Consider the following 23,958-nt stretch of genomic DNA (forward strand, 5'->3'; position numbering starts at 1 on the left):
ACCTCTCTTCGTATTACTGCATCATCTGAGTATTTTCAGCCTAGTCTCACATTTGCTACCTGATGTCAATATAGATTCTTTATGATTTGGATGTCTTTGTCATCTAGTCCCACTTGTTTCAGGATTTGTAATAGTTTTCTAGGTCTTATTTTATCAAATGCTTTTTCACAATCAATGAAGCACATGTAAGCACTGTGACTGACATTTCTACAGTGCTGTGCAAGAACATGAATGCTGAATAGGGCATCTCGTGTACCAAGATTGTTTCTGTAACTAAATTGTGGGTTACTTAGACGCTCCTCAATTTTGTTGTATATTCTAGGGTGAATTATTCTCAGGAATATTTTCAGGGCAGGACTCATTAAACTTATTGTTACACTTCTTTGCATTTATTTTGGGGGGGGATTGTCACAAAAGTTGACTTTAATCAATCATTTGGTATCTTTCCTGTTTCATATATTCGATTGAAGAGCTGCAGTAAAAAATTCTTTCCATTGTCTTCCAGCAATTTTAAAATTTCTACTGGTATATCATCAGGTCCTGTGGCTATTCTTGTTTTTGCTATTTTTTTTTTTTTGCATGTTCAACCCTCCATAATGATGTTTGGTCCACTTCCCATATCAATATCATCCCTAGTGTCCTAAAATGTTCTTCGATATATTCTATATTCCTTCCATCTTATTAGTTTTTCATCCTCATCTAAGATAATTTCCCCCTCCTTATCAACTAAGTTGTTGGTTTTCTTTTTGTAGACGCCTGCCGCTTCTTTCACTTTTTTTGTGTAAATTGAAATGATCTATGCATATGTTCTGTCTCTTCTATTTCTTTGCACCTCTTTGCAAACCACTTTTATTTTGCCAGTCAAATTTTTCTTCTAATTGTTTTCTGCAATTCATTGTATTTTTCTTTGTTTTTATTTTTATAAGAGCTTGTTTCATCAATAAGATGAAGAATTTCATCTGTCAACCACTGTTGTTTCTTGTGGTTTCCCTCTCTCTGTTTGGAGTTTTTTACCTTTACTCTTACATTTTCAAATGTATTCACTTCTACGTCTTCATTATCCAAGTTGTTGGTTTATCTTAAATGAATTTCTAGTTCTTCTTTTACCTTATCTCTATGTTTAATAATTAAGTCATTGCCAATTCTTGGTTTAGGAGAATTCAGATTTTTCATCCTTTTTAATTTCAGCTGGACTTTGGCAAGTAGATTATTATGATTGGATGGTACATCTGCACCTGGGTATGTCTTTACTGATTTTACTGAGTTTCTAAATCTTTTGTTTATTGTAAAATAGTCCATTTGGTTTCTTACTATGTTATTTCGTGTATCTGCCGGTGATCTCCAAGTGTAGAGGTCTTTTTGGCAGCTTGAAAAAAGTATTCCTCACACATTGCCTATGCTCCTTGCAGAAGTCTACAAATCTGTCACCTCTACCATTTCTGGTTCCTAAGCCAAAGTTTCCAACTATAGGAATATCACTTCCTTCTCCCGCTTTTGCATTGAAATTCCCCATGAGTATTGTGATATCAATACTTTTTAGGGTTTTCAGTACACTGCTTACATCTTGGCATAACTTATCTAAATCCTCTTCATGTGTGTCAGCCGTTGGAGCATAAACTTGTATAGCATTCATATTTACTGGAGTACTATTTATTTGGATCATCATCACTCTGCTACAGAAATAAAGGACTTAATGCATTTATTTATAAGATTGTTTATGATTATATTTACTCCATTTTGATTATGTTTACTATTTTCTGTGTTCTGATAGAGGAGCACAACTCAAAACACACTCATGGTGTCATCTCGTTGAATGGTGATGAAACATTTGCAACCAAATTGCCAAGCTCAGAGCTCAAACCAACAGCTTAACTACCAGCCTGAGCTACTAATATTCACACATTTCAGGATGTACTCTTTTAATGGGATTCTAAGGCACAACAAGCCTTTGACTGACTTAACCAAGCCTTCAGTTTCCAGACAATCCTTCACTATTCTGATTATGCCTCCATTATTCTATAAGTTGGTATTTTCAACTTCCTTTTGGAACCATAGTTTTGATCCACTCTGGAAAATCTAGGCAATATTCTTCACCATGTATTCCATTCCTGTTAGCATTTGCCAGCCAAGTGATACTACTATATACAGTGCAGCTTAAAGGTTTTGAACCCTGCATAGATATAACCTAAAACATGCCCTATTTTTTACACAGCCCTAAAACTAGATAAAGAGAACCCAATTAAACAAGTAAGTCAGAAACACTATATTTCTCTGATTCATTAAGGAAAATAATCCAAAACTACATATCTGTGCATGGCAAAAGTATATGAACTTTTGCTTTCAGTAACTGTGTGTCCTCCTTGGGCAGCAATAATTGTAGCGTTTCTTGTTAACTGTTGATTACTCCTGCCCATTATTATGGGGGAATTGTAGGCATTCCTTACAGAGCAGCTTCAGTTCAGCGATGTTGGTGGCCTTTCCCATATGAACTGCCTGCTTCAGCTCCTTTCCATAACATTTCTATAGGATTGAGCTCTGGGCTTTGACGTGGCTGTTCCAAAACATTAACATTCTTCTGTTTTAATCATTCCATGGTTGTATGGTTTATACTATCATTTTCCAATAGAATTTGCTAGTATAATTCAGAATTGCTTCATAAACCATACATATGCCCTTATCCAGAGGCAGCAAAGCAGACCCAAACCATGATACTGGCACGGCCATATTCCACAAATAGGTTAAGAATTTTTTATTGGAAAGCAGTGTTTTGTCAAACATAACACTTATTCAAGCCAAATTTTAGTCTCATTTGTCTCCAAAATATTTTTTACTGGCCTTTTTATCCATGTCTTTCACAAATTGAAGATGGTAAATAATATTCTTTTTGAGGATATTGGCTTTCCTCTTGCAATGCTGCCATGCATACCACTGTTGTTCAGTGTTTTCTTGATTATGATCTCATAACCATTTACATTTGCCAATCCAAGGGTTTTTTAGTTCTATAAACATTATCCTGGGGTTTTCTGAGATAGAATGGGACAATTCACCATAACCAACTCGCCGTGGCCAATTTGCCATGGGACAAGTTGCCATAGAACAATTTAACAATTCAATTATTTTTTTAAAAAAAATACTTGCATTTCTGTCATTCACATTTCATTGTTCCTCCTTTTGCATTCTTTCCTTAATGGTTCTATTCCACCATTTTGTTGATATTAGTGTAACTCTTGTCCCTTACGTTGTCCCATGGTGAGTTGGCTGTGGCAAGTTGGCTGCTATGAGTTGGCCTCTGGTGAGTTGTCCCACGGCAAATTGGCTGTGGCGAGTTGGCCATGGCGAATTATCATAGACCCCCCCCCTCCTGAGATTTCTGGGAATATTACACACCTTGTTCCTGGTGTGATCTTGGTTAGTCAACCACTCCTGGGGTTGAATTATATTTATTTCTACAATGTCTGCCTCGCAGTGAACTGGTAGAGTCCAAACTCTTTGGAAATAGTTTTGGAGCCTTTTCCAGCATAGTGGACATCAACTGTTTTCAGAGATCTTCCACCCCCACCCCCGGTAAGATTCACACCCACCCTTTTGATCTTCCAAAGGGGCCTGAAGATCTGGCTCTACTAACTGGTTTGGAGCCCCAATGGGGGTGGCTCCATTCTGGAGGTAGTCAACAGACCAAAACTCCACCTCTCCCCCATGTGCACCTTACTGCCTTTCCCCATCTTTGCTAACTTTAACGTAATTTAATGTTACTATTTATTATTTTGATATTTTTTTTTGTTTCTACCTGAGAGACCGCCTCCTGCCGATTACCTCTCTCAGACCAATTAAATCGCACAGGTTGGGTCTCCTCCGGATTCCATCTGCCAGCCAATGTCGGCTGGCGACTCCCCGGGGGAGAGCCTTCTCTGTTGCAGCTCCGGCCCTCTGGAACGAGCTCCCTGTTGAGATCCGGATCCTTACTACCCTCCCGGCCTTCCGCAAAGCCACCAAGTCCTGGCTGTTCCAGCAGGCTGGGGGGAGCTGAGAAACATCTACCTCCATAGAAATTGTGAATGTTGGTTTTGTTTTTAATATGTTGTCTTTGTCTTGTTCCCCCCTTTCCCTTGTCTTTTGTGAGCCGCCCGGAGTCCTCCGGGAGTGGGCGGCATACAAGACAAATAAAATAAATAAATAAAATAAATTTCTTATTGGTTTTTCAATTATTGTAAGATGCCTAGATTTGCTACTAGATGAGATGGCAACATATCAATTGAGTATCTAAAAATATATATACCTGCCTAGCTCCAGGTTGCAGCCTCCACTCACTTGACAAAAGCCTTAGACTTTACAATTGACCTATCATGTCCATACTTTGAATACTGTTTTGCTAACAGCTGATATTTTTCTAAAATGGTCTACTTCATTCTTTCCCATAGCTTTTCTTCTACTGAGGAAAATGGCCATTTATTCATGTTCTCAAAAATTACAAGTTGCTCAAACTCCTGATTCATGATGTAGGCTACCATTCATGATATGCTTCTAGCAGACCCAACTACTGGAGGTTAAAATCCAGCTATCTTTGGATAATTACCCAGTCACATGGGGGAAGTTCATGTGAAAGCAATACTTTTGTTTTTACAGCCAAAGAGAAGCTTTCAGCAATGAAGACTGAAGGAGACAAAAAGTATACAATCCATTTATACTACTCTGCACCTGTAAAAACAGGGGTGTTTTTCTATGGACCAGAGGGAGGAAAAACATTTTGTATCAGAAAAGAATGGTTTTTGATCTTTCCAGACACCTAGAGGGGGAGGAGGTATAATAAAGAGGACAATGATGTAAGTTGCATGATTATATGAACAATCCATTGCTACCTAGCAACATGACTGAGAAGCCCAAAGCAGGGTGGTCACCAGACAGTGGGGAAGGAGGAAAAAAGCAGCACTGGATTTAAACTGTAATAAAGAGGGGACTATATCCTCGCATAAACACAGAGCAGTCACTTGCCTAAAGTAACTTTGAAGGTGACAGTTCTTGAGCTGGTGTTGGCCTTAGGCAAATTGAGTTCTCCTCATATCGTAGGAAGAAGTAATGTATCAACATAGTATGTGGATCCAAGTAATGTGGCCTTTTGCAATCAACACATGAAAAATTTGTCAATGCACAGATTTTCTAAGTGATTTTTTAGTATGGCACCAAATGAGTCAATAACCAATCGGCTTTATGCTAGAACCTTTCAATTTTAATTGTCAGATCTGAATACATTGTAACCTTCTCCAATTCTTTATCTTCTACTATTCCCTGCAATTCCCACATTAATTATCCATGCTTTCTTCTTTTAAAACATAATGATAACTGCTGTGTTATAAATCAAGATTTTAAGAATTTGTATTCAGAAATCACACAATATTTTAACCTGCTCATTTTCAACTACTATTTTAAAACTATTTTCCCACCAATTTTTCATTAATCGTACAGGATGATTTTACACATTTCAGTGAATCATTTTGGCAACTGCTATTATGGTTTGTTGCAAAGTCAGCCACATGTTTAAAGGGTTTGCCATTTTTATCCATATATCGAGTACTTCATAAGGACTAGGGATAGGCAGATGTTGTTCTTTGATAGTGTTAAAAGTATCATTGCAGGAGGTGTTTCAGTTGTTTTGGGACTGTAATCAAGGAATTTATGACTATTAGTATTATCTTTCCTTTGTTTTGTCATAGTTGTTCTACTTCTATTTTCATGTTTGGTATTTTGTGATTTTCTTCAGATTTTCTCTTCTATTCTGCTATCTCCGGGTATTGCTATGTCTACTATTCAGGCTTTTTGGTATTTTTAACTAACTACGGTTAAGTGTGGCATATTATGTGGCAGTTGCTTGTCTGTTTGAATTTTAAAGTCCCAGGCTACTTTAGCTTCTTCATTTTCTATTACTTTGTCTATTTTCTGATCTTGCTTACAGGAAAACAACATTTCTCTCAGTATTCCTAGACATCATTGTTAATACTTTGTCAGACCATTGTTTGTAGTCAATCTGTATGATCTTCTTGAAGCAGCTAAGTGGTCTACTGTTTCTTCAACTTCTTTGCAAAGGCAACATTTGCTGCCTGTTGCTGTCTTTTCAATTCTGGCTTTGTACGCGTCTATTCTTAAGGCTTGGTCTTGTGCAGACAGAATCAGTTCCCCTGTCTCTTTCTTCAATGTTCCTGCTCTTGGCTATTTGCTAAGTTTTGCTATTATTTGCAATTTCTTTAACTTATTGGCCTTTTAAAACTTTGCCTTGCCACATCTCTTCTCTATTATTTCATTTCATTATTCATATTCTTATAGGCCAGTTTGATCTCTCCAGTAGTCAGTTAAGGCTATCTTCAGTACATCTCTGATCAAATATTCTTTCAATGCCCCTTTTTCTTCTTCAATTGTCTGATGCACTTGTACTATTCCATGTGCCCCTATTTTTGTTTCCAGTTCTGTTAAGAGTCTAGTCCACTATTCCAGCTGTGTTATCTAATGACAGGAATTGGTCAGGTATTAATTTCCTTGAAGAAATTTCTTCCATTGAGTTTGGACTAAGATCTTTTTCACTGTCTTGATGCATTCACTTCAAATTTCTTCTTGACTTCAGTGTACTTGATGTTGAGCTTGAAGGATGCTCAGGTATTTATAGTAATCATATTAATCCAGACTCTTATTTATATAGGGCATCTCGATTCCTTCAGTTTAACTATTTTTCCCCTGGTAAGGGTGACACATTTGTCCAGTCCAAACTCCACTGCAGTATCTTGACTGTATATACAGACAGTGTTGAGCAATGATTATATTTCAGATAGCATTTTACCATACAGCTTCATGCAAATGAAGGTTGGAAGATGTTTTTGATATTTGATAGCCATGACCCGACATGTTCAGTTTGTTGACAGAGGAACAGGGCAATGACGAGCAGCAATGGTTTTCAATCCTTGAAAGTTTCTTCTCTTGATATTAATCTCTCCCAGTCTATCACTATTGATCATCAACTGTGTCTTCCATTGTACTTCTGATCTTTATACAAAGCTTCTGATGTTCCTGATGACTCATGTTATTTCTAGGCACTTGATTATCCTTCTTGTAATCACTGCAAGCTACATTCAAGATGGTTTTCCTTCTCAAAGTTTTCCAGAATCATCTTGTAAATTAGTATCTGCTCTTTCATTCCTCTGCTGTTTGGGCAGTTTACTTTCTTATTTTCAACTACATGCTCTTAGGGCTGCATCAGCTACCACACACCAGTTAGCAATTTGAAAGTTGTTGTTAAGAGGAAATTGGCCTGGGGTTATCTGATGTTGTCTATTTTGTTGGATTATTCATTAGCAGGTAGATTTTGCCCAGTGGTGGGTTATGGACCCTGTTCCAACCAGTACAGTTGGAACGGGCCTGGCATCACCCACATGGACGTGCACAGCTCACGTGTGGGGCGCACATGCGTTGTAGCTGCCAGCGATGCTTCCGCAAGCCATGCACGTAAGTGCCGAAGGCTTTAAGGGACAGGTAAAGAGCTCAGGCGGGCGGGCCCTCCAGAGCACCGTACCAGAATGGTACCTGCCTGCAACCCATCACTGATTGTGCCAGATGTTAACTTATCTTCAATTTCACTTCCTTGCAGTATGTTGTTAAACTGCTTGACAACAAGTGACTGTAGAGCAGCTCTTGTAGTGAGCTGGTGCTTATATTTGCTGTTATAATATTGGCATCTTTTAAATGTGTGCTAGTTTTTAAAAGTAATTTAATAATTTGTGCCAGGTTTTTTTAATGCTGCTTTTATGCAGTTCTGGATGCTCAGTTATTTTTTGTTTTAATTCTTCTTTTAGTTAGAGGACTTTATTCTTTCTGAAGAGAAGGCAGAGGAGAAGGTGCCTGGATTGGGAATGAAAATTTTTCAATATCTATGTTGGTTTCCATTATGCTGGCTTTATAATTTACTTCTACAATGTGAGCTATTTTTGGCAAGGCTTCAATTTCTTTTGCCTGGGGTAGGTCTTTGTAAATCTTCCAACCTGCTTCTGTGAATAGTTTCTTTCAGATTATAAATGAACCTTGATCTGCTTGTCACTATTCTGCTATTTCTGATTCTGGATGTTGTTTCCAGAACCGGTGCCTTCTTTTCAGATATCCTCTTCTTGTTGGACTTCATTTGTAACAGTATATTTATATTTCTTTCTTTTCAATTTGTGTACATTTGTGCCAGGTAAAGACCGGCAATTGCTGGTCCTGGTTGCTCAGTCAACAGTCCTTACATCAATTTGTCCAGTAGCTCCAACCCCTAGCACTATCTTTGTTTATGTAGGAAATAACCCCTCACTTGTGACTGGATCAAAGACTTCCTGACGGATTGTCCACAGACATTAAGGGCTACGTTCTTTACATCTTCCACTCTGAAGCTCAGCACAGGCTCCCCTCAGGGCTGTGTGCTCAGCCCCTACTTGTACTCGCTATATACATATGACTACATATCCTCTGATCCATCCAACATCATAATAAAGTTTGCAGAAGACACAACAGGGAAGAAGTCCAGAAGCTATCCACATGGTGTTCAAAAAACAATTTACCTCTAAACACTAGCATGACAAAGGAGATGGTGCTGGATTTCCGGAAGCAAAGCTTATCCATCTACTGAGTCTTTCCCAAGGACCTGGGTATTAGATTTGTATCCCTCCTTTGGGGAGGGAGATGGGGGAGGCACATCAACTCAAGGTGGCAAATATACATCTACCTCTTATTTTGTCTATAACAACCCTGGGAGGTGAGAGTGGGCTGAGACAGAGAGACTGGTCCAAAGTTATCCAATTGGCTTTCATGTCTAAGGGAGAAAGAACTAAACCTACACTTTCTTGGTTTCTATGTAAGCATTTTAACCACTAAACTGGCTCTCTCATAAGGAAGGTCACACATCAATTCATGTACCACAGGGAGTGTGGCAGGTGGGTTGTAAATGTGGTGAAGAAGCACTTGTCTCTGGACAAGACAGTTGGATTGTGATGGCTAGTTATAGAAATTAAATAAAGAAATAAATTTTATTTTATGCTATTAAGAAATAAAAGATCAAAAGTCCCTTACTCATTATATTCCTGACAGTTTTAGATTATAAAAATCAGATTCTACAATCAGATTATAAAAAAATCTGAGGGATCATCTTTTTTTCATGAGTCTAACCCATCCAACTAGGTCAGCCAGAATGGGCATGCTGCAGATCCCATCAACCAAAGAAATGTCAGCTGGCAGAGACCAAAAGGTGAGCTTTTTCTGCAGTGGCTCTATGGAACATCCTCTCTTCAGATATCAGAATGGCCCCAACCCTGTTACCCTTTGATAAGTCCCTAAAATCCTGTCTATTTTCCCAAGTATGCAGTGCTGAATGGCCAAGAGTTGCGCTTCCTGGCTATATTGCTAATTGGTCAAATATAATTTCTTTTGTATATTGAATTGGATGTTTTTAATGTTTTTACTGTTTATTGTTTTAAAATATTTTAAAATTCTTAAATTGTAAATTGTACAATTCTGAATTGTAAGTTGCCCAGAGTCACTGACTGAGATGGACAGCCATAGAAATTGAATGAATGAATGAATATCTAAAATGGGTATCAACAGGATTTTCTAGATTTCTAACACATTTCTAAATTCATCATATTCAAAAGATACCCTAAACTAAATTGATAGAAAATGATGAGAAATCTTTAATACGAAAAAGAGAAATACATGGATTTACTCAGGTCAAAAGCAAATTCTACCTGTTCTTGTGAATCTCCTGAGAAATTATGAGTATCAATGAAAAACACTTTCAATATTATTTTAATTGTACGTTTTTATTTATTATGAAAGATTTTTCATTTTAATTATCTGTATTCAAATTTACTTTACTTTTTTTAAAAAAAACTTTTCTTCTTACCTGCCCCTAGAGGTCCTTGCCCAAATGTCCTTTCCCTCTAGAGCACAGGTGTCAAACTCACAGTGTCCTATTGCCGTCATGTGATGTATCACAACTTTTTTTCCCTTCTTGGAGCTGGAGTGGTGTGGCCTGCACGTGACGCATCTGGCCTATAGGCCACCAGTTTGACACTCCTGCTCTAGAGAATTCCTGTTAAATGAATTCCTTACATAGAACAATTTGGAGGAGGATTAATCTGAAGCACTTCACAAGAAGCTATAAAAACCGATGGAGTTTAGGAAAATTAATTCTTATCCATCGTTTTCTTTACGAACTTGATATACTTGAAACATTATTCATTTAGATTGTAAGAATCAAATAAGATTCCAATTTACTATTCAATTTAACTGACTTAAAAACGAATCTCCCCCCCCCCTTGCTTTCATCATACTGAAAAGCAGTCAACCTAGACAAATATAGTTTTACATATTAAAGCCCATTGAGGGGGAACCAATTTTCTTTTGCTGTTCCCATAAACTTTACTTGGGCAACACTTAACATATGAAAGATATTTCAAATGGACTAACATACAGAAGGAATCCAAAGTCCAGGACCCATGACTTTTGTGAAACTGAAATTTGACGAATTTTATAAAACATTTTACAACCAAAATTGTGTGTGTGTGTGTGTGTGTGTGTGTGTATGTACACACACACAGACACATATATAAAGTTTATGATATAATACAAAATGTCACAAAACATTTCCTGTGATGATCTTTAAGTGTGCTATAAAGTTTAACAAGGCATATACATCTCTGAATATCTCTCTGAATTTTTAAGAACTTTTCAAATACACTTGAAACTCTGCCATTGTTGAATGGCTTGATGAATCTGGTAAGGAAATATCTCTAAAACAATAACCCAAGAAGGCATAGGTTGTCTAAATTTTCCTTGAAATTGAAAAAGAAAAAAATCACAAGGTAGAAATATAACATCCAATACACAAGTAACATGACTACTGAATGAAGAAGAGGAATATCTTGATACCTCACATTCAGATATCCAATTGGAATCTCTGTAGAGACATATGGTTACTTAATTAAACACCAAATGTATTATTATGAATTTCCTAAGAGAAATATATTTCAAAGCTCAATATTTAGTAAATAGACGAGTTAAGTTCAATGATAAATGAAATTATTCCAAATCAATCCCCTTAAATTTTTGGTTAAATTTTTGACTGTGTTTAGAATTTTATTAATATTTTTCTATCATGAAAACTGATAAAGCAAATAAATTACTCTTGTGATTAAACCCATTTTGTATTGGTGGAAGAAATCATATTACATTTCTAAGTAAGATATAGTTCTATTTTAATAATTATGAATTAAAAAACTGATGCCTTATTTTGAGTTTTCAAAAAGAAACAAATACTGCATTTTCTTGGCAAACATTTCCTACGTTTGTTATTTTTTTCTTTTAGAAAACTAAAATTTTATCAAAAATATATTAATACTTAAATAAAAATACTAAGAAATTTTAAAATAATGAATCTATTCAATTGTGTTTACTTAGTAAATATAAATATCACCTGGCGTTTCAAATATTTCATGTTCTTTCTGATTATCAGTGAATGTTATGCTTTATTTAAATATATCTGTATCGTATAAACTGTTCCATTTTGGAAGGTACTTTACTTAGTAACATAGATTAACAAGTGCAATCACATGCCCCTGGGACACTGAAACTGTTCCAAATACATGCCAGTTGCCAAGCACCCATTAGGATCAGTAGTGGGTTCCTACCAGTCCAGCTGAACCGGTAGTAGCTTGGCAACCAGCAGCAACCCAGGCCTGCCATGCCCCTGAACTGGTCTCCAGGCAGCGCTGTAGGTGCCATCATCTTGTTTTTTGCTTCTGCACACTCGCAGAACAATTTTTATTGCACTGCAAATGCACGTATAGCAAGCGTGCGCAGGCACAGCAAGTGTGTGCATGTGTGCGGCGCACCCACAAGGAAACCAGCAATAGTGACTGCCGGAATCCATCCCTGATTGGGATGCAGTGATGGTTGTACCTGTGAGGACTGCTCATAAGTTATTTTTTTCAATGCCATTGCAACTTTAAACTGTCACTAAACAAATGGTTGAAAGTCGAGGACTACCTATATATTTCTACTGAATGGAAACTGGAATAGAAAATTATGCTCTTGCATCAGCATTAAAAATTAAATTGATATATCATTTACCTGAGTGGAGTTAGATAGTTGTTTTTTCCACGGCTCCTCTGCGCTGCTGGTCAGGTTTGTGCGGTTATGAGGTAGAGAGAGTACGTTTCGCTGCAGGTAAGGCACGTTTCCATTACTTCCACTTCCTGTTATGTGATTATTGCCTATCAAAATAGTGTCTGTACTACTCAGCGTTTTTGCTGTGCTGCAGGGAACTGAGCCTGCTGAAAAGGGTCCATTTGCCATAGGCTGCCCAGGACAGGTTGGACGGATTCCGTGCTGCGTGATGTTAGGTACTCTGGTTAGAGCAACCTGTGGCTGCGGACCAGAGACAGAGTTTGTAGGCAGTGATGAGTCAGTTGTTGGCCCATTAGCAATTCCAGTAGATCGTACCTGTGCAACTCCCATCTGCCTCATCTAACAAAAAGGTAATAAAAGATTGGCAAATTATAGTTATGATTTCCTCAAACATTTTTGGTGAAGCAGGTATTAACACCTAAACCACGCTCTTCTAAAGTTTATGAATATAAAGGTATACCCCATAAAAGATAGTACAAAATTATATAACCCCATAATGTGACATATAAATCATTCTGTGTGAGCAAGATCATATTAAGCAGTAACGATGAAAAAATGTTATCCCTTTAGCATATTTTATAGGCAAAAGTGGCATTTATGTACATGGTTGTCATTCTTAAGTCATTGTGTACATGCAACATGCAGCAAGGTACTTCTCAAAAGTACATTGGCAAAAATGAAATAAATACAGCAGCAGCATAGTAAAACATAATAACAATCCAACAGGAATCAGGAATAAGTGATACAGCCAGGAGCAGTATATGCCTCAACATAAAATGTTTGCCCCAGGTTTTCTAAAATACATTGTTAAAGCCAGACATATTTTTTGACAAAACTATTATGCAAAAATGTGCATCTTTGTTTTTTTTTTTAAAAAAACACCTTTGCTTCAGGTACGTATCTTGTCATCTAATAAAGACTGGAATAGTGCTGTAAAATAACACTTTTGAGGTTTACTTCACCAAATTCTCTAGCATCTCTATATAAGTTCATAATTAATGGCAGAAAATAAATACCATGTTATGAATGTGTACTACTTCCATGTCAGTAATTGAAGAATAAATAACTACACTATATTATCTCATAAAATAAAATAAGCCTATGCTAATTTACCATATGAATTCCTTCTAATATATTTATTCATCCATCCTTTTCCCCCATACTTACAACACTGACCAAGAATGACTAAAATATTCATAAATATTTAAAATCCTAGAATTTTAAAAATCCAACCAATTTCATTTATAAAACAATCTGTAAAGTAAATGTGTTTGCTGGCACCTGCTGGTGTTGCTGCATCAAGACAAACTGACTCTCCAGCTGTTCCAGCATAAGTTTCTGTGCTGGATTTAAACTATTTCTATTTGCACGCAGCTGTTCCAAGTGCTGAAAAAGAAATAAAAATATATCTCTTATCACAATATGACTTAGAGAGAAAAGAGATACTAGGCATTAAGCCTGTTAAAAAACCAGAGCTGTCCATTTTTTGATTCAGTATACAAAGAATATCTTTTGAATATTTCATTTATTTATCAAATATTGTAGGGTATCAAAATTATACCCTTAAAAAAAGAAACTCTGAAGAGCAAAAGCATTGTATGAAACTACTTTTCTAGGACGTTTGTTACGACAACCCATTCAAACAATAAAAATGTGTTTTCATACAAATACAATGTTTTCAAGTAACATGCACAATATGTACAAAAACTGTTTTAACTACAGTAATAATTTTTTATAAATTTAAATGTCTTAGAAGAGGAAAACGAATACATAAATAAAAACATTTAGTAAATACACTCACATCGACACACACATACACTAAAAGAAAAATACATCAGAAAAAAAACTAGCTAAGTCATCAGGCAAGATGTGAACGTACTGATTTTATAGTTATATGTTATTAAGTAAAAAAACAAAAAGAAACACCTTCACCTGTAATTTCTGTGGTGTCAAGCACCAAGAATGTATTTGCTGCTGTACTGGAGGAGGATGTGACATTGTGTGGCCACTGCTCCAAGCCTCTAAAGTGTTCTAAAAACAATTAATAACAACAACATTAATAATAGTGTTAGTAGAGTATCTAAAATTAAAATTCTCTCAATGGTGCTCACTACAAATCAATTATTAAAGGAACAATAAAATACTGCTAAATACAAAAAAAAACATTGGTTAATATATGAGATAATGCAAAAAAACAACCAATTATGATGAATAATTAAATAAAATCAAATGATATATGTTTCAAAGTTCACCAAAATTCATTGTAGTTTCTACGACACCATCCATGTGATGATTCAGTATTCCAAATATAAACAAATATGATAGACAAAATGGGATGGCTCTTTTCATACCTTCTGCTATGGTGCTGTTATAGCTATTGTAATGGTGAACTACTCTTACACCAATGTCACAGTTGTGAATATTATAACTGTTATAAAGACCTATCTTGGTTATGCCCTAATTCTTTTGAAGCGCTGATTCTTAAAACTAAGTGGGGCCCTTATATGAGTATATATACCTTGGTTGGACTAGATGGTCTTTTCCTCTTGGCTGGACTGGACAGGTCATCTACATGGCTAGAAGGAATCATGTGTAGTGGCAACTGCTGTGAAATAGGTGTCTGACTGAGGCCTAGAACAGGTTCAGTATTTTGATGAGGTTTACAAGCCTAGGAATCAGAGGGAGAGAAAATATGGTTCTATTCATTTTAAACTGTTCCTTCAATAGTATCTTTTACCAGTTGTACATTTTAAAAAGGGCTATGAATTTACTCTGAAATTATTTACTGAAAATCAATTTCATAGTATCAAAGAAGTAGTGTGTACCTTTCATGGGTTTGTTTTCAAAACAGACAAAAAACTGCTGCAAATTCTATGTGGGATATCTTCATGATAATTATGAAATCCACAAAGGTTCTAAAATGGTACCCCCATATTTCTTCCATGACAGGGAGGTTCCTTATTCTCCCTCTGCTATTAAGTCTTATTACCAGTGAAAACTAACTCTGTGCTACAGCAAAATAATTTTGACTACTACGATTGATTGAAAAGAACCCTTAAAAAGCTGGGCACCTGCAGAACATAACCCAACTTCTCACCTGCTGTGTTGTGTTCATGGCACCCTGCCTGGAGGTAAGCTCTGCGGGGATTGGTAGGCTCCATGCCTCCTCAATACTAGGAAGTAATTTAGTTTTATTCTGTAGACTACCTTGTGGAAGGTTACACAACTGAGCCTAGGAAAAATTATGTAAAAAGTGAATTTAACACAAGCCTAATTTAGTAAGATCAAGTCCATGAAATTTTCCTAAATTCTGTACTCTATTATGTCTTAGAAAGGATCAATTTTAAATCTGGGACGGATAAAGAGGGTAACCAGATATAAACCTTTGTGAGAATTGGAACAAAACTGAGCTCTGATTTCAGTGGTCTCATTAATCCTTTGGTTCTGAAGTTGCTAACAAGAGCAAAAGATAGTGTGTGTATTCTCTTACTAAATGCTATGATAACTTAAAATGTAGACAACACAAAATATGCATAAATTATATCAAAATACAAAAAATACTTAATAGAGACCCACTTAAAATGAAAAAGCAAATGAAACTGCAAGCTATGACATGTCCTGAATGCATATGGAAACAGACTGTGAAGCTTATGAAACAATCACATATAAAATGTCTGTGTCCTTATTTTCCTCCTCCTTTCTAACTTGATATTATTGCTAAATAGATCCCTATTTTAAGACCATGTTTTTACCTGTAAATACTTTATTCGTGCTGCAAGTGCAGAGGTATTACTACAGTTTTTGCTTCTGGTTGCATTTAAGTAGCATTTAATGGCATCCTGAGACTGATTGCAGGATTCATAGAGAGTGCCAAGATCCATCCAGGCTGCAGCATGGCCATGGTCCAATTGTACAGCACAGATATAAGCCTGTAATGCATCCATAGGCTGATTCTGTTGTTGGTACAGCACACTAAAAGGACAAACACTCAATTGTAAGTAACAAAATCACCTCCAAAGTTTCATCATATGTCTCAATTTGTACTAAAATAAGTGATAAGCATAATTTTCTTGAATAATAAAGCTATAAAACTTCAACTTACTATAATGGAATGTTTGGAAATGTTTCAAATATCTTTTTAAACAAGAAGTTGTATCCTAAGGTGCTTAGTAAATTTTGCCTAAACGTTAGCCTTAACATTAACTTTGAGAATATATACATCTCAGATGTGAAGAATATCTAGCATAAGAAATTATAATAACTTTACATTTCATAAAAGCAGTTCCAAGATAGTTATATGATAAAACATATATTAAAAAGCATCTTGATGAACTATATTAAATTTTGTTATATTACTTCTCTCATAATCTCTTACCCTATAGAACACCATGTGTCCGCACTTGCTTCTGATTTATCAATAGATTGCCTATAAGAAATAAAGGCATCCTGAACTTTCCCAATACTTGAATAGCACCTGAAAGAAAAGATGGATAAAAACAAAGCTAGAGACTGATTTTATAATTGTTTGCTATTAATATTACATGGATTAATTACAATTTATGTATTCTTACAATTTGCTGCCTCGTCCAATTTATCATCAATTTCACCAGAATCAATTTTACCAGAACCTTGCAACCATCAAAAAAATTCTACCATTATGAAATACAATTGTATGCATCATTTATAGGTTATGTATGTACACTGAGAGCATTTACACCAAAGACAAATTCCTTGTGTGTCCAATCACACTTGGCCAATAAATAATTCTATCCTATTCTATAATTGCCAATATTACATAATAAATGAAGAACTAATATAGAATGAAATGTGAACTGAAAACAACCAATATTTTATGTGGAAAATCTGTCTTTTATTTCTCTTCCCCCAAACTAAATTGAAGAAATTAGTTACTGAGTGCATCACTAAGGCTACAGAAAATTAATTTAAAATAAAGAATTCAGGGATATTATTTTAGAATACAATTAAACAGTAAAATTGGAATAGAATATAAACCATCAGGAGCATTTTCATACATTCTACAGACTTTTAAATAAATAGTTACTACAAATAATATGCTTTCCTAATAAAATCTCAGACTTATTTGAATTTAATACAGCAAGACAGATACTCTTTGACTTATGACTCCAATAGGGAGTGGAAAATTCTTCATTAAATGGAGTGTTTATTACATCTTACTAAGTGCAGAGCATCACATCCAATTTTATTATTTTTTGTTGCAGTCATTAAGACATCATGTGACTACAACCTGCAACCTTCCTGATGAATTTCCCAATGAGTCTGTTTGTAGGAAGCTGGCTGGGAAGGTTGCAAACGGCAATCCCAGATGTTGCAACAGCCATAGATGCATGATGGTTACTAAGCCTCTAAATCTCTGAATGACAACAGGCCTGAGTGCGAGGACCAAACATTAAGTGGCTTTGTTTTGGGATCGTGACAACTTCAAACAGTTGCTAAATGAAAGGACATACATCAAGAACTAGTTCTATATCGGCACAGAAAGACTATCAGAAACTAGCAATGCAAAATTGAGGAAAACGGAATCTTTACTGAACTATTTTATATACATCATATTTTAGAAATAGGGATCAGCTATCCCTTGCTACTGGGCATACAAGCTATGAAAATAAAGATTTTGAAATTGAACCAAAAATATCTGGAGGATTCCAGAATACTTGTTTTATCATACAACTATTCAAAGTGACAAATAAGCTAGAAGAAATTCATAAATCAGTGCTTTCTTATTTTTGCAGCCTGAATAATATACAAGAGGCTTAGAAATCTTGAGTATAAGTTGCCACAACTCTATAATTATTTGGAAGCTTCACAAATTTAAAGGATGACAACAGATCAAACAGCAAGAGCAGCAGTTGACATAGATTAAAAAATAAGATCACATAAACTTCTCTCCACATGTAGTTTTGCTAATGATTTCGTCTCTATACTTATTCTGAACAATCCCAGCCATATTACAAAAGATTATCAGCATTGAACATTTTTCAACAAAATAATTGTCTTCAAACAAACCACAGATAGGCTTGGTTAGCAACCATTTGTTCAGTAACTGTGAGGTCCTGAATGGTGAGGTTTATAGCTGGTCTTCAAATTTGCAACTATTGCAGCATTCCTGTGGTCACATGATCACGATTCATGGAAATTGGCTTGCAATTACAACAGTTGCAGAGTCCTGCAGTCATATGAACGCCATTTACTACTAGCTTCCAACTAGCAAAGTCAATGGGGAACTTGGCAGGAGGTCACAAATAGGGATAATGTGATTGTGGAACACTGTGACTGCATGGGATTCACCTAATAGCCACAAATAAAATTACCACTGTAGGTCTGCATAGTCACATGGCACCACATTTTACTATTGCATTGCTTAGCAACAGATTTCCTGTTACCATTGTTAACCAAAAGTGATGTCCCTGTGGGTTTTACTCCGCTAGTCATAGCTGACTTTAAGTGGTGAGGCTCATCTGTTTCTTTAAGCCATTTTCACGGTCATGTGGCCAGCATGACATCATGCTGCAGTGCAGTGCATATGGCAAAACAAGGAACACTTTCACCTTTACACTAAAATGGGACCTATTAATCTACTGAATTTATATGCTTCTGAATTGCTAGGTTGGTAGGAACTGAGGCAAGTGATGGGAGCACATGCCATCACACAGTGGTAGAACTCAAACCGCCAGAACACAGACCTTTTCTGGAATCTTTTAAGTAACTGAGCCTCAAGGAGTAACTGTATAAAATGTAGTAATTGTATAAAATAACATTACCCTATCTTATAAAATCAGGCATTTACTTCCTCTACCTATGTATTTGCTAAACCATAAACTTTGTTATCATAATTCATTCTTACCTTCCAAGGAAATACCAGGATTGGCCAGAGTTTGGATCTGCCTCTAGAGACTTTTGGAGACATTGAATAGCATAGTTTTCCTTGGTGGCTTTATCTCCTAATTGATCCACTGTATGATGCATCCAGCCTAAGAAAAGAAACATGTATATATTATTTGGTGTTTATGTTTTAGAATGAACCAGATTACTTAGTATTTTATTTATTTATGTATAAACCTTCCTATAAATATAGTTAGCAGAGATATTTACTTTACCAATCCAACAGAAAATTAGCACTATAAAAGATACCTAATCAACAGCCAATACATTCTGCTTAAATATGAGCATCTTTACCAGTGAACAACTGAAGTTTTTCTTACAATTCTCTCTTGTTTTATCAGAACAAATGAAAACTATAGCAATTATTCTATGCAAGCTCTCCTATATGAACCATTATATGTAAGGGGGAAAGGCAATATACAATTAGGGAAATACAAATAATCATAATTAGAACATTAAAACAAAGAATAAGTACATCATTGTAAGATTTAAGCAGCCACTAAAAGGTAACATATAGGAATATATATATAGAATATATAGAGATCCTGAATTGATTACAATAATCTATATCAGAGAGGAAACATCATTATTAGTAGGAGACTTAATTTTAGATTACTTAGTCTCTGTAAAGGAAATCCATTATTGTATTTAGGATTAAACTAACATGAGTTAGAAGTTCATGTGGAACTTACTAATAATCTTTATTTGGGTGCAGTTGCTAAAGCTGAAGCCATTCCTATGTAACAGCTGCCCTTTTTTTAAAAGAGCTGGGCTCTTCCCAGAAAACACTTAAGACTCAGTTCCCAGTAGCAAACCAGCAAGCTATAGTTCTTTCTATAGCAGCACTGATAGCTGGTTTCCGATAATGCAAAATACATTGCTACTTCTGGATAAAATGTATTTTATATATTGGTATATTTTATAAAGTTCTATACAATTCTTTTTTATATTTTTATATAATCAATCTCAACCTGTAATTGTACCATACAAAAAACTATTAAACCACTGTGGTTTAGTAACAAGGAACAAGGAATTGAAAGTAAAAGAATAAGTTTTCTATTTACTTAGTTTGGATATTAATACCATTCTGAAAAATGAGTTATTTGAAGAAAAAAGATAATTGATGATATTATCTGATTTAAAGCTGTATCCTTGCATCTCCACATTTAGAAGATTAATGCAAAAATATCAAGTATTTTTCTAATGAAAAATTAAAATCTGAAATTGATTTTTTTGGAGAACTGGATGCATTACAATTTCCTGCAAATCAGAGAATATTAAAAAAAAAACTCTTGAATTTCTTCATTTATACTTACCTAACTGCTGCAACACAGTTGCTTTTACTTGTGCAGGAAGGTTTTCAGACTGCAAAAGTTGTTCATATTCCTTCTTTGCCAAATGATATTTTCTCTAAAAAGGAGAATGAGATGTTAATTGAAGTGATAACTTTTTTAAACTACAAGTTGGATTGACATTACATACATACATACATACATACATACATACATACATACATACATAGCTAACACATTGCAGCAGAATACTATGCTTACGATGAAGAAATTAAAGAAACAAATTCAAATATAATATTTGAATCTGGTGAATCCTGATCTATCAGCTTACTATTAATTAAATGTAAACTATTCAAATTCTACTATATTACTAATGCTCTACTCGGGTGGTGATGACAATGTCCATCTAATAAATTTAGACTACCCATATGGAACTCCAAAATGAAGAGGAAAAATAAATTACTGAAGAACCAACATAAAATGATGGAAGTCAATAAATGCAATCCATTAAATTAAACAAAAGCTAATTATATTCCAAATTTTACCAATGTTCAACATTGTCATTTTTCTGATTCTCATTTTTTATGTTTCACATTAGGATTAAATCTCCTACAGGGTATATAAAAATAAAAGGAAAAGATGTGGAACAAGTGAGATGATCCTTAATCAAATTGGGGTTTTAAAGTAGAGCAATTACTGTCAAGCAACTAGAACATCTGCCTTTTCAATTCAAACATACTGGGTTGGATCCAGGGCTGCTGCTCCACAAATGGAAGAGCCTCTTCCGTTCCCAGAAGTGAGTTGGATCCAGTGGATGCTCCTCCTCAACTGGATGCTTCTGCAGGTGGAAGAGGGGGAAGCAATTTTCACTGATTTCCCCTTTCCCCTGCAGCCCTCACTGCTACGTCAAACACATGCAAAAGTGACCCCCAACCATCTAGTACAGATTTTTGAGGGCATATAGGCTGTAGTGGGAGGGGAAAATAAGCAAAAATAATCTCTTTCCCTCACCCCTCAACTGAGGGATCTGTTCAGTTCTGCCCTATAAAATTCTGTAAAGAGATCTTTTATTTAATATGTGATAGACACTAGGCCCAAGTTGGTCAATCATTGCAGCCATTTGGACCTGTGAAATATCATCTTGTAGTATTTATTTACTTAGCTATATTATGGGAACCCAATCCAAAAGATTCTGAGTGGCTTATAGTATTGAAATATACAATTAAATCAGTTAAAAATAGCAAAATCTAACAGCCCAAAGGGGAAAAAATCATAATAACGTAACACATGGGGGCTTTACAAACACACTAGCTTCAGGCCTGGGAACAGAGTAGGTCTTAAGGGCCTTCCAGGTCCTCAGGAGAGTAGGCACCTTACATATCTTTTAGGGGGGGATACAGTTACAAAGGGCAGGGGTAGAAATAAAGAATGCTTGCTTCTTCAGTCCCTCAGATGGCAATACTTAATTGAGGGATTGGACCGCATCTACTCTGCTGAAATCTACCAACATTTACCAAGTGGGCAGAAAAAATTGGGGATAGCTATGTATCAAAATATAATATAGCTAGTAATAAGATGTGAATAAATGGATAAATATTTGAGAAAATAGTTATCATGTTTAAGTGTAATCTCAAGACTCAATTAATGTAGGGGTGTGTGTTATCATTTCATATACTGAGGTATATAAAAGGTATGCTTTCTATTCCAACACTATACATATTTAGCAGAAAACAGAAATGGAACTCAATATTATTGAGTTTTTTAAAACTTAATATATTTGAACATTGTAATAAATCATTATAGGCTGTTAATTAGAGTTCAAAAATATTTACTATATTAGTATCATTGATCTATGATTTCATATCTTCCTATGTTACATATTGTACTTAATGTACATTTTGACTGTTCAATAAATAAATTCCTTTGGAAATGCAAAGTAGTACTAACAATGCTACATATAATAAGCCAATAATAAATAATTTAAAAAAGTTTTCATAAATAGCCCAGTTTTAATATACAGTATTTGTTTCTGGTTTACAAAAATATATATAAAAAAAGTTTGACCTGTTACAATTAAAAATAAATATTAAATTGTAACTATTTTTAAAAAGAAAAAAATTGTATCATCTTATTGGTTTGTCTCCTAGAACTACTGTATGTAATTTTTTGAATTAAGGTGGAAGAACTTGATTACAAAATATAGCTACATTGATATATTCCAAATTATTCTATTTAATATTCAAAAGGTATTACATGCTTACCTGGGTTTCATATAAATGGGCAACATGAAACCGAACTGTGAAAGTATGGAAATAAAAATATTAGGAATAGCAGTTTCAAGGTAAGTATTGCATATATGTATAACTTTAAGTGTTATTGCTATGTAATCAGGGAAGAAAAGGACATGTACAGAAGCAGAGAATATATCCTATATTCCATCCTTCAAGAAAAAAGATATGTGAAAAGAATCATCTTTACACACAAGAGTTACAACAAATTGCACTTGCACATGCATCTAAAGAAAAAATGCATGCCTGGGGAATTGTTTATTTACTTACATCCTGAAATATGCTTGAATAGCTTTGGGGGATTCAAAGAAAACATTCTTTTGTTCCATTCTCCAAAATACCAATTTTATACAATGACATTTACTGATTTCAGGAAGAAAGTGTTTTTAAATTACCTAATTTACCTTATTTTGATACAAGCTTAAAAATAATTAGTGAAACAACTTTTGTCTGTCCATCTTATTGTAAAAGAAGAAGCTAAAGTTTCACAATAAGATCCTTTGATAATGTTCAGCAAGGTAAAGTGAGTATTTTTATTTTGGCTTTCTCACATATCTTTTTAATCGTGTTACAATTTAGCCTAGCCATATAAGGACCAAATATTAATTTAATTCATATCACAAACTATAATATTGGTAGTTGAAAAAATGATTAGAGTATGAAGAAACAAATACAGTTATTAACCAGCATGTATCACTCATATTTATAAATCATGTTTTTTTCCTAAAGAAAATTCATCTTTTCCAGATTTTTAATGAAGGAAAATTGTTTTTTCTATAATTTAATCCTAATACATTACTGGTAGTACTACAGTTTTTATCTTAAGCAAGAATTTTGTGGCACTTAAGAGGACTATGGAAAAGTTTGCCAATGTGATGACACCAGTATAAGCCACCATATCTCAAAACATCTGCAGAAATATTATTTCTCTTGCAATAATATTTTTTTAAAATTCTCTGAATAAAATTCAAATGCTTCAGAAGAAAACATTATCCTCCGCCTTTTTTTAAATAAATGTTTTAAGGAACATACAGTAGTAGTTTATTATAAGATGCAACTTTGTTAGGCCCATAAAAGGTGGGAGAAGGGTAAAAAAGAATAAAGGAATCTTCTTTGGTGGGCAAGGAATATAATTAACTGAGCCCAGTACAGGTAGTCCTTGGTTAACAATGGTAATTGGGACCACAATATCCGCAGCTATGCAGTCATAAAAGTGTGATGTAATGTAATTGTTTACAGGCAGCAATTTCAGCAGTCCCTATTGT

At 35.0% G+C, this 23,958-nt stretch overlaps 1 protein-coding gene across 10 annotated transcripts in view; it reads right to left on the reverse strand.

The window, feature by feature from the left end:
- The window catches only part of KDM6A (lysine demethylase 6A), a 281,963-nt gene that overhangs the window by 97,872 nt on the left and 160,133 nt on the right, over positions 1–23,958 (reverse strand). For 4 of the 10 annotated variants that reach the window (XM_014069580.2, XM_087721738.1, XM_087721737.1 and 1 more), the window contains 11 exons: positions 22,667–22,701; positions 21,145–21,243; positions 20,430–20,523; positions 19,076–19,202; positions 16,568–16,666; positions 15,945–16,164; positions 15,290–15,424; positions 14,711–14,860; positions 14,125–14,223; positions 13,474–13,578; positions 12,136–12,531 (listed from right to left, as the gene is read on the reverse strand). In XM_014069580.2, coding sequence (XP_013925055.2) covers positions 12,136–12,531; positions 13,474–13,578; positions 14,125–14,223; positions 14,711–14,860; positions 15,290–15,424; positions 15,945–16,164; positions 16,568–16,666; positions 19,076–19,202; positions 20,430–20,523; positions 21,145–21,243; positions 22,667–22,701 — 1,559 coding nt within the window. The remainder of the gene's footprint in view (positions 1–12,135; positions 12,532–13,473; positions 13,579–14,124; positions 14,224–14,710; positions 14,861–15,289; positions 15,425–15,944; positions 16,165–16,567; positions 16,667–19,075; positions 19,203–20,429; positions 20,524–21,144; positions 21,244–22,666; positions 22,702–23,958) is intronic. The other 6 variants (XM_014069585.2, XM_087721739.1, XM_014069582.2 and 3 more) reach the window with 5 other exon arrangements.

This window comes from Thamnophis sirtalis, unplaced genomic scaffold (genome assembly GCF_051295495.1).
Source record: "Thamnophis sirtalis isolate CommonGarterSnake01/CBP01778 unplaced genomic scaffold, rThaSir2_p1.2 scaffold_8, whole genome shotgun sequence".
Lineage (NCBI taxonomy): Eukaryota > Metazoa > Chordata > Lepidosauria > Squamata > Natricidae > Thamnophis > Thamnophis sirtalis.